Below are 12154 nucleotides of genomic sequence, written 5' to 3'. Positions count from 1 at the left end.
CCACGTCAAAGGCTTTGGATAAATCTATAAATATTGCTCCAGTAAGGAGGCCTTTACTGGAGGATAGGAGTACGTCATTGGTGAATTTTAGCAGGGCTGTAGTGGTGGAAAAATGTGGTCTGAAACCTGATTGGACTGGGGACAGGATGTTGTGGAGACTGAGATAATGTGAGAGCTGATTATAGATCAGTTTTTCAAATATTTTTGCAGTGGTACAGATAATGGAGATGGGACGATAGTTATTGGGATCAGATGTGTTCCCACTCTTAAAGATGGGGGTGACTTTCGCACATTTCCATATTGATGGAAATTAGGAGGTTGACAGAGAGAGGTTAAATAAATCCGCAAGGGGATACATGAGAATGTGAGCAGCAAGTTTGATGAATTTGGATTCAAGGCCATCCGGACCAGCCCCACAGCTTTCCTTCAGTTCACTGATGACACGATGTACATCTAGTGTGATGTTTTTAAATGAAAAGGATCCATTGTGTGTATTAATTGTAGATGGGCCTGCTGTGATATACGAGTTTGCATCTGGGGTGTTGGCACAGATAGAGGAAAAGTGATTGTTGAGGGCTTGGGAAATATGCAGTGGGTCAGATATTATATTATTATTAATTTTGAGGTGTTTTATGGAGCTTTTATTGTTTTTGTTAAGAAAGTGATTCAATTTATTCCAAAACTGTTTGGGGTTATGGAAGTCATGTCTGAAGCTATTTTTATAGTGATCTGATTGTGCATTCCTTGTTTGAGTTTTGCATTGGTTTCTCCTGGTGGAGACCTGTGCCCAGAAGGGCACTTTTTCTAGTTATTAATGTAGCACACTTTCACACACAAGCATAATATATTAAATATTGAATACCAAATGTGGGACCAACAAACAAGTGTCGCAATCCAATAAAGATATAGGAAATAAGCTAGCTAGATAGAAGTAGAAAATATTGCTGCAAGCAGCAATAAGACGGGACCAAGCAATATGCCTTTTTAGGCTGCTCAGCTGCTCAACAGTGCCACGAACTGCCGTCATGTACATCAGCAGATGGCATGATTGTGTTGCCCAGGACCGACCACAGTGTTAACCCAAAATCCGCCATTAGTGAGTCCTGTCATCAAATTGACAATAAACAGGTTTGTCTTGTGTATTATAATAATGGTCCGAATTTTATGCAGCATCTCGATTTAGAGGGGGTCCTACTGTATGCACAGATAAAACAATATAGAGTACATACAGTACAGTGCAAAAACACAATACACACAATACACAATACGTAATACACTCATGGTCACTCATGGTTTTATCCCTTATATTTCCTGGAAAAGTGTCATTGAGGCACAACTGGTAAATGTGGATAATTTTACATAATTCTCAAGGATCAAATGTCCGATCACTGGTAAAGCAGCGGGATAACCGTCTCCATCTCGTGACCCGTTTAGTTTGGAAACGTTAAATAACTTTTGGCCACCAATCCACCTGCAACAATTAAAAAGAGCAATCTTTGCTACATTAAGTAAGACGGGTCAAGCAGGCTGACGGACCCATTGACCAGCGTCTTCTCATCGTCCACGAAGCTGTACCCAAACAGTTCCATGGTGGGCCCGCACACCCTCTGAACGACCTGGGCCAGCTCGTACGGCAGGGTGAACCTCCACTTATCCGCCTGCTCAAAGGAGTTCCTCTCGGTGGAGAAAACTTTGCCGGCCGCCGCCGGCGCGGCATGCGTGTTCCTCCGAATCCACTCCCTGGCCTGCGAGCTGAACGGTATCCCTGCGAAGCGGTACATCTCCTCGGCCTTCTGCGCAGGGTAGCGGGCGACGTCCTCGTAGCGCAGCAGCATGTAGCGTCGCCTCAGCCAGCGGGGCTGGCTTAGCCCCGCCACGGCCGACGAGCGGGCACGTTCGCATTCCCCCCTCAGCCGCCTCACCTTCTTGTCGTCGTCGGGCACCTGGCCGTGCAGCTGCGCCCACTCCCGCCACTTCTTGTAGTCGCTGGCGAAGGCCTCCATGCGGGACGCCAGCATGGCCCGGGGGTCTCGCACCAGCTGGATGACCCTCACGTCCAGACGAGGGTCCTCCACCAAGGGACGCAGGCTGTCCAGCCGGTTCACGCGGATGACCTTGATGGCGCGGTGCTCTTTGGTGAGGCAGGATTCGGATGCCAGGGTCAGGTTGAGAGGCCCACAGCTTTGCGTTTTGCACTGGAGCCTGGGTGAAGAGAGGGACACATCTAGCTGTGAGTCCTTAGTAGTGGAGTCAAAACAAGACACACTGTCCCCCTTTCTGAAACCAGCTCCTCGCCACTCGCCCTACACACTTGCCCTCGATATGTGCGTTCACGCGAGGCTGCGCCATATTAAGTGTCGTCCGAAACCAAGCAGCCTTGCAGTGGAAGTGGCTTATAAAGCCCTCAAGAGCGAGTCTGTGACGATCTAGACTCAATTGCCGTGTGCAGCCCTGCTCTCTGTCCGCATGGAAACCGCGACCCAGCACCCTAATCAAGGGAACTTGATTCAGCTGGAGGGGCACTTCCTGACGAGGGAACCTCCCGAGAGCACTTTAAGTCAAGGGACTGGTTTCAGAAAGGGCCTGGGTCTAATACAATGGTTGCCAAACACTGGGTCGGGACCCATTTGGTTGTCGCAGAAACATTTTTATGGGTCCCGTTATTTGTTTGTTTTTTCCAACATCATGTTTTTAATTATTATTATTTCTGAATATTTTCTAAAATACATCCCCAAACAAATCAACATTTTTCATCAATGAAATACTAATTCAATTATTTGTTCAGTAATTTCATGAAATAAAAGAAAAATCTAAGAAAGTCTATAAATTAGAAAAGGAATGTTTAAGTAGTGAAAATCTACAATATCACAACACAGTGCGGATCCCAGCTAGGGAGACATCACATTTCTCTTTTGGGTCACGGGCTAAAAGTTTGGGAGACTCTCTATAATAAATGTATTCCCAGGTTTCCAGACAGTTGCATACTCGTTTTCTGTTCGGGTTCATTTTCCTGCAGCATTGTTTGATTGACCGCTTTTCAAGCAGCTGGCAAAAAATAAGGTATGATGACTATGACTAAATGGTAGGGGGAGGGATTTGTTTTATGTCTTATGGTATGTCTTATGGTATTGATGTATTTAGGCAACTAAAACTAGACTAAAACTAAAACAGGTCAGATGACTAAAATATGACTCAAACTTAATGGACAACACTAACAGACCAAACATGTTCTTTATACACAGCTGGCCCATACAGTCTCTACTTGAAAACAACAGTTATCACTAGAGCATATCTCGAAAATCTGCAATACAGTAGGCTACCACACGTCCTTGACCACTGGAGTGCAGACGGGCTCTTTACAGAGAGCTACGCTGGACTCTCTGCGGAACAGCGCGGGCGTCATGTGGTCCTGAGGCCACCGCCACATGAACTTCTCCAGAGGGGTGAAGTCGCACAGGAACAGCCCCCGGAGAACGTCTTTCTGGATCAGCACCTCCGCCGCCTCGCTGGTGGCGACCCCGATGGCGCCCTCGATGGCCTTCAGCATGTTTTGCACGTGCCACAGCGGTTCGTACAGGTAGAACATGTTGTCGCCATGCTGGTTGAAAAACTCCCCCACGAACGAGGAGCCCGTCCTGCCCGCGGCCAAGATCAGGATGTGCTTGTTGTGGCCTCCGCTGTGGCTGTAGGCGTCCATGTCCTCCTCCTCCTCCTCTGGTTCCTCGGAGGGCAGACCCTGCTGGCTTAAATTCAGCAGGGTTTGTGGAGCCTGTCTCAGGATCAGCTCATCGGAGGCCCTGATGCGACATGATGAATTGATTATAGCTCAGTGGTTCGCAAACCTTTTTCATGTCAAGAACCCCATAATCCACATTTATTAGCCCGCCGACCTCCATTTGAAAATATATGCCAAGGACCCCATAAAAGATTATTTTGACGACTGTATAGTGATTTATACCCCATTTAATGGCATTTATATCTCTGGGACCCCAATTTATTTTTGTAAAATCAATGTTAATCTAACTCTGAGAGTGTACAAATGGAACCAATGGCAAATGGTCCATTTGGTTCCATTTGTACACTCTCAAAGTTACAGACCCATAAAAGTCCATTTGGTTCCAAACTATCATTTAGCTCTGGACTCCCTGGAAGTCCCTCAAGGACCCCTGCAGGTCCACAGACCCCACTTTGAGAACCACTGGATTAGTTCACATTTCATATAAACTAATTCCAGCGTATGAACGCCTCAGCATATCCGGCACAGTATGCAATACAGTACTCCAGCATCATATCTTCTTCCCTGTGAGTGTGAGGACTCACAGTGATAAGGTGGCCGGCTAGTAAAAACAGAGAGTCGTGTTTGGGTGAGCGGTGAGTCGCTTAACGCCGCGGTGTGACGTCATGTTGTAGTTTTTTAAGGAGTATGCGTTCAGTTTAGGAATAGGAACCAATAATGTACAAATGGAAACAAACGGATCGCTACGTTCCACTGTATTACAATATGAAATCCACTCACCTTGATAAGAAGTTGGTCTCCTTTTTGATGATGACCAGGGACACGATGCAGCAGGTGAAGATCATGGCACACTTGTATATGTTCTTCATTCTTGTGGTGGACCTCAAAGGTGACGTCTCCCGTCTTGAAGCAATCTGTTCACTCCGCTCTCATCGCTGTCGTTCAACGGACAATAAAGCATTCAGATGGAGGTAAAAAGGCCTCATTTAGTAATAACGTGCAGGATATATATATTTTTTTTTAAAAAAAATTTATCCCACGATTTTGTAACCCATTTTTCACCCCTGTGTCAATCATCTAATGTGATCCTGGGCTCTACACACCCTCCACCAACCTAGTCCCCATATATGGGGGACAAGGGGAGTTCAACGGCTTCCTTTATGCCTGAGTGTCCAAGTTGCTCCTTTACACCTGACAGGGGGGAGTTTCCCTGGTTGGACGTAGCGCGTGGAAGGAACACGTTATTCCAACCAGTTCCTTTCCCCTCCATCAGGCGCCCCGGCTGGCCAGGGGGAGGCAGTTTAGTGACCAGGATGATTAAACTTATTCGTTTAAATTAGTCTAAATGCAGACAGGTCACATGGAAATCAGATTTTTTACAAATGTGACTTGATTCACAGTGGCTGCGGTTACATGAGGGCTTTTTCATTCAGAATGAAAACTTCAGAATTCATTAATTCAGAAGTAATGTTTTTTTGCTGCGTGTTTACATGGGAAAGGTCATTCCGAATGAGTGTTTACACGAGTCCACAATTGTTTCAATAGGATTTTAAAATGGAATAAACCGGTCAGTTACATCAGATCTAAGTTTAAATCAGATTGGCCATTTTCATTCCGATTTAAGTTTTTGTAGGACATGACAACTTTTAATATATAGAATTTAACTTTTATTCTGAATGAAAAGGGGATTTAACTGTCCATGTAAACGTAGCCAGTGGCTACGTTTACATGGACAGTGTCTTCATGTATATAACAGCATAGTTTGTTTTCCCCAGCAGTACTGAATAATATAAATAGCACTCTAGCTCACCTTTGTACTTGAGGATGCTGCAACTCCTGTGTGTAAATGACAACTTTGACAAGTGCTGCCTATTGCTGTTGTGTCTGAACTAGTCAACGGCGTCAACTCCGTGGGTGCGCAGGAGCCGAAGCAGTGAAGCACCCACTGGCAAAATAATAAGCCAATAATAATACGCTCAGGGCCGGATTAACCATCCGCCGCTATGTGCAGCTGAACAGGGGCATGTGGCAAGAGAGGCATATTTAAAAAAAAAAAAATCAGGTCAGGCCAGCCAGCCACAACCAGCGCAGCAAAAACAATCTCTCCTAAGCTCAGGCCATGCCAGCCACAGTCAATTTCAATTCAATTCAGGCAGTGTTGCTGCAGCACAGTGCAGCGCACTAAACTGCCCTTTATAAAAAGTTTATAAACACTGTTAATGGAGGGAAGAAGTTAATAATATAAATAACATCAGATGGTAGATTTCTCATGTGAAATTGCTGTAAAGGCCCCCAAAATGTCCCCCAAGGGCCCCCAACATTTTGGCGCGCGACTTGGTGAGATCTGCCTCTGAAAAACTTTTGCAGATAGAACAGTCAGTGTTTCCCAAACTGGAAACGGGCACTAGGGACATGTGGGCACATGGACAACTGCCCAATTGTCCAGGTGCCAACATGTCCCTAGTGCCCAGTTGTCCTGGTGCCCACATGTCCCGGTGCCCACAGGTCCCTAGTGCCCATATGTCCCTAGTGCCCAGTTGTCCTGGTGCCCACATGTCCCTATAGTGCCCAGATGGTTTTGGTGCCCGGAAAATGCCCAAGAAATGGCCAGAAAATGCCATTAAAAAAAAAAAAATCTGCGCCCTCGCTTTGCTCGGGCGCGAGAGTCGCATTTCTGAAATGCATTTTACTGGTAAAAAAAAAAGAAAACCAATGTAATTTATTGCAATGGTTGCCAGTTGTATTCCAGTGAAGTTGTACTATTTGCCTATACCTTATTGTGTTCCATGTGTTCGGGGTTGGTCGTGCCCGCGCTATGGGGGGGGGGGGGGGGGGGGGGGGGGGGGGGGCATTAAAAATGATCTGCACAGGGGCACTCATGGGGGTTAATCTGGCCCTGGCTACTCTAAGTAGGCTACTGTCGTTAGAGGAACCCTCCGCCACTGCAACTAGTACAACTTGTTCGTTTAGTTTCTTTCCCCTTGTAATATAATCTTAATCATGATTGTACTGTACATTATTTACATATTTCAGTTTCAAGTTGCAAGTGCCAAACAATGAACAATGAAGATGCAAAATAACAGGAACAAACACCCCTCCTCTATCTAGAGAGGAGAGCCAGTAAGATTGTAAGGATGATTGAATATGAGTTATGTCAGAGCCAGAATAATATATAACCGTGTCATCAGCATAGAGCTGAACTTGACTGTGTGAGCAAATGTCAGGTAAATCATTAATAAAAATAGAAAAAAGGAGTGGACCCAAGGTGGAACCTTGTGGGACAACTTTATCAATAATAGTATAATCAGATTGGGTACCTTGTGAAACAACATACTGGCGCCTATTATGGAGATAAGCATTGAACCAGAGGATGGCATTTCGCTGTAAGCCAATGGCATGGAGCTTGTCAAGTAGATAATGGTCGACCACATCAAAGGCTTTGGATAAATCTATAAATATTGCTCCAGTAAGGAGGCCTTTACTGGAGGATAGGAGTACGTCATTGGTGAATTTTAGCAGGGCTGTAGTGGTGGAAAAATGTGGTCTGAAACCTGATTGGACTGGGGACAGGATGTTGTGGAGACTGAGATAATGTGAGAGCTGATTATAGATCAGTTTTTCAAATATTTTTGCAGTGGTACAGATAATGGAGATGGGACGATAGTTATTGGGATCAGATGTGTCCCCACTCTTAAAGATGGGGGTGACTTTCGCACATTTCCATATTGATGGAAATGAGGAGGTTGACAGAGAGAGGTTAAATAAATCCGCAAGGGGATACATGAGAATGTGAGCAGCAAGTTTGATGAATTTGGATTCAAGGCCATCCGGACCAGCCCCACAGCTTTCCTTCAGTTCACTGATGACACGATGTACATCTACAGGTGTGATGTTTTTAAATGAAAAGGATCCATTGTGTGTATTAATTGTAGATGGGCCTGCTGTGATATACGAGTTTGCATCTGGGGTGTTGGCACAGATAGAGGAAAAGTGATTGTTGAGGGCTTGGGAAATATGCAGTGGGTCAGATATTATATTATTATTAATTTTGAGGTGTTTTATGGAGCTTTTATTGTTTTTGTTAAGAAAGTGATTCAATTTATTCCAAAACTGTTTGGGGTTATGGAAGTCATGTCTGAAGCTATTTTTATAGTGATCTGATTGTGCATTCCTTGTTTGAGTTTTGCATTGGTTTCTCCTGGTGGAGACCTGTGCCCAGAAGGGCACTTTTTCTAGTTATTAATGTAGCACACTTTCACACACAAGCATACTATATTAAATATTGAATACAAATGTGGGACCAACAAACAAGTGTCGCAATCCAATAAAGATATAGGAAATCATTAAATCAAATATAGGCCTAAGCTAGCTAGATAGAAGTAAAAAATATTGCTGCAAGCAGCAATAAGACGGGACCAAGCAATATGCCTTTTTAGGCTGCTCAGCTGCTCAACAGTGCCACGAACTGCCGTCATGTACATCAGCAGATGGCATGATTGTGTTGCCCAGGAGCGACCACAGTGTTAACCCAAAATCCGCCATTAGTGAGTCCTGTCATCAAATTGACAATAAACAGGTTTGTCTTGTGTATTATAATAATGGTCCGAATTTTATGCAGCATCTCGATTTAGAGGGGGTCCTACTGTATGCACAGATAAAACAATATAGAGTACATACAGTACAGTGCAAAAACACAATACACACAATACACAATACGTAATACACTCATGGCACAATGAATGTTTTATCCCTTATATTTCCTGAAAAAGTGTCATTGAGGCACAACTGGTAAATGTGGATAATTTGACATAATTCTCAAGGATCAAATGTCCGATCACTGGTAAAGCAGCGGGATAACCGTCTCCATCTCGTGACCCGTTTAGTTTGGAAACGTTAACTTTTGGCCACCAATCCACCTGCAACAATTAAAAAGAGCAATCTTTGCTACATTAAGTAAGACGGGTCAAGCAGGCTGACGGACCCATTGACCAGCGTCTTCTCATCGTCCACGAAGCTGTACCCAAACAGTTCCATGGTGGGCCCGCACACCCTCTGAACGACCTGGGCCAGCTCGTACGGCAGGCTGAACCTCCACTTATCCGCCTGCTCAAAGGAGTTCCTCTCGGTGGAGAAAACATTGCCGGCCGCCGCCGCCGCCGGCACGGCATGCGTGTTCCTCCGAATCCACTCCCTGGCCTGCGAGCTGAACGGTATCCCTGCGAAGCGGTACATCTCCTCGGCCTTCTGCGCAGGGTAGCGGGTGACGTCCTCGTAGCGCAGCAGCATGTAGCGTCGCCTCAGCCAGCGGGGCTGGCTTAGCCCCGCCACGGCCGACGAGCGGGCACGTTCGCATTCCCCCCGCAGCCGCCTCACCTCCTTGTCGTCGTCGGGCACCTGGCCGTGCAGCTGCGCCCACTCCCGCCACTTCTTGTAGTCGCTGGCGAAGGCCTCCATGCGGGACGCCAGCATGGCCCGGGGGTCTCGCACCAGCTGGATGACCCTCACGTCCAGACGAGGGTCCTCCACCAAGGGACGCAGGCTGTCCAGCCGGTTCACGCGGATGACCTTGATGGCGCGGTGCTCTTTGGTGAGGCAGGATTCGGATGCCAGGGTCAGGTTGAGAGGCCCACAGCTTTGCGTTTTGCACTGGAGCCTGGATGAAGAGAGAGGGACACATCTAGCTGTGAGTCCTTAGTAGTGGAGTCAAAACAAGACACACTGTCCCCCTTTCTGAAACCAGCTCCTCGCCACTCGCCCTACACACTTGCCCTCGATATGTGCGTTCACGCGAGGCTGCGTCATATTAAGTGTCGTCCGAAACCAAGCAGCCTTGCAGTGGAAGTGGCTTATAAAGCCCTCAAGAGCGAGTCTGTGCCGATCTAGACTCGATTGCCGTGTGCAGCCCTGCTCTCTGTCCGCATGGAAACCGCGACCCAGCACCCTAATCAAGGGAACTTGATTCAGCTGGAGGGGCACTTCCTGACGAGGGAACCTCCCGAGAGCACTTCAAGTCAAGGGACTGGTTTCAGAAAGGGCCTGGGTCTAATACAATGGTTGCCAAACACTGGGTCGGAACCCATTTGGTTGTCGCAGAAACATTTTTATGGGTCCCGTTATTTGTTTGTTTTTTCCAATTATGGTTTTTAATTATTATTATTTCTGAATATTTTCTAAAATACATTCCCAAACAAATCAACATTTTTCATCAATGAAATACTAATTCAATGATTTGTTCAGTCATTTCATGAAATAAAAGAAGTAGTGAAAATCTACAATCTCACAACACAGTGCGAAGTCATGCGTTGTGATCTTGTAGATCTGCTATTTTCACTAGTTTGGATCCCAGCTAGGGAGACATCACATTTTTTTTTGGGTCACGGGCTAAAAGTTTGGGAGCCTCTCTATAATAAATGTATTCATTCCCAGGTTTCCAGACAGTTGCATACTCGTTTTCTGTTCGGGTTCATTTTCCTGCAGCATTGTTTGATTGACCGCTTTTCAAGCAGCTGGCAAAAAATAAGCTATGATGACTAAAACTATGACTAAATGGTAGGGGGAGGGATTTGTTTTTTATCTTATGGTATTGATGTATACTAAAACTAGACTAAAACTAAAACAGGTCAGATGACTAAAATATGACTCAAACTTAATGGACAACACTAACAGACCAAACATGTTCTTTATACACAGCTGGCCCATACAGTCTCTACTTGAAAACAACAGTTATCACTAGAGCATATCTCGAAAATCTGCAATACAGTAGGCTACCACACGTCCTTGACCACTGGAGTGCAGACGGGCTCTTTACAGAGAGCTACGCTGGACCATCTGCGGAACAGCGCTCCTGTTCCGCACCGCCCCATGAACTTCTCCAGAGGGGTGAAGTCGCACAGGAACAGCCCCCGGAGAACGTCCTTCTGGATCAGCGCCTCCGCCGCCTCGCTGGTGGCGACCCCGATGGCGCCCTCGATGGCCTGCAGCGTGTTTTGCACGTGCCACAGCGGTTCGTACAGGTAGAACATGTTGTCGCCATGCTGGTTGAAAAACTCCCCCACGAACGAGGAGCCCGTCCTGCGCGCGGCCAAGATCAGGATGTGCTTGTTGTGGCCTCCGCTGTGGCTGTAGGCGTCCATGTCCTCCTCCTCCTCCTCTGGCTCCTCGGAGGGCAGACCCTGCTGGCTTAAATTCAGCAGGGTTTGTGGAGCCTGTCTCTGGATCAGCTCATAGCAGGCCCTGATGCGACATGATGAATTGATTATAGCTCAGTGGTTCGCAAACCTTTTTCATGTCAAGAACCCCCAAATCTACATTTATTAGCACGCCGACCTCCATTTGAAAATATATGCCATTGCCAAGGACCCCATAAAATATTATTTTGACGACTGTATAGTGATATACCCCATTTAATGGCATTTATATCTCTGGGACCCCAATTTATTTTTGTAAAATCAATGTTAATCTAACTCTGAGAGTGTACAAATGTACACTCTCAAAGTTACAGACCCATAAAAGTCCATTTGGTTCCAAACTATCATTTAGCTCTGGACTCCCTGGAAGTCCCTCAAGGACCCCTGCAGGTCCACAGACCCCACTTTGAGAACCACTGGATTAGTTCACATTTCATATAAACTAATTCCAGCGTATGAACGCCTCAGCATATCCGGCACAGTATGCAATACAGTACTCCAGCATCATATCTTCTTCCCTGTGAGTGTGAGGACTCACAGTGATAAGGTGGCCGGCTAGTAAAAACAGAGAGTCGTGTTTGGGTGAGCGGTGAGTCGCTTAACGCCGCGGTGTGACGTCATGTTGTAGTTTTTTAAGGAGTATGCGTTCAGTTTAGGAATAGGAACCAATAATGTACAAATGGAAACAAACGGATCCCTACGTTCTACTGTATTACAATATGAAATCCACTCACCTTGATAAGAAGTTGGTCTCCTTTTTGATGATGACCAGGGACACGATGCAGGTGAAGATTATGGCACACTTGTAGTATATGTTCTTCATTCTTGTGGTGGACCTCAAAGGTGACGTCTACACGTCTCCCGTCTTGAAGCAATCTGTTCACTCCGCTCTCATCGCTGTCGTTCAACGGACAATAAAGCATTCAGATGGAGGTAAAAAGGCCTCATTTAGTAATAACGTGCAGGATATATATATTTTTTTTAATATTTTTTTTATCCCACGATTTTGTAACCCATTTTTCACCCCTGTGTCAATCATCTAATGTGATCCTGGGCTCTACACACCCTCCACCAACCTAGTCCCCATATATGGGGGACAAGGGGAGTTCAACGGCTTCCTTCATGCCTGAGTGTCCAAGTTGCTCCTTTACACCTGACAGGGGGGAGTTTCCCTGGTTGGACGTAGCGCGTGGAAGGAACACGTTATTCCAACCAGTTCCTTTCCCCTCCA

At 46.0% G+C, this 12154-nt stretch overlaps 2 protein-coding genes across 2 annotated transcripts; both read right to left on the bottom strand.

The window, feature by feature from the left end:
- Positions 1–1499: 1499 nt before the first annotated feature.
- LOC308313899 (carbohydrate sulfotransferase 3-like) lies at positions 1500–4605 on the bottom strand (the record flags this gene model as incomplete). Its single annotated transcript, XM_080761226.1, has 3 exons — positions 1500–2202; positions 3321–3797; positions 4517–4605. The coding sequence occupies 3 exons, from the start codon at positions 4603–4605 to the stop codon at positions 1500–1502; spliced, it is 1269 nt and encodes a 422-aa protein (XP_080617352.1).
- Positions 4606–8680: 4075 nt separating this feature from the next.
- On the bottom strand, positions 8681–11746 carry LOC308313898 (carbohydrate sulfotransferase 3-like; the record flags this gene model as incomplete). The annotated part of the gene is made up of 3 exons (XM_080761225.1): positions 8681–9389; positions 10505–10969; positions 11658–11746. The coding sequence occupies 3 exons, from the start codon at positions 11744–11746 to the stop codon at positions 8681–8683; spliced, it is 1263 nt and encodes a 420-aa protein (XP_080617351.1).
- Positions 11747–12154: the final 408 nt, after the last annotated feature.

The sequence above is a fragment of the Protomyctophum bolini genome (assembly GCF_963924005.1).
Source record: "Protomyctophum bolini genome assembly, chromosome: 4".
Lineage (NCBI taxonomy): Eukaryota > Metazoa > Chordata > Actinopteri > Myctophiformes > Myctophidae > Protomyctophum > Protomyctophum bolini.
This window is presented reverse-complemented; position numbering and strand designations above follow the sequence as displayed.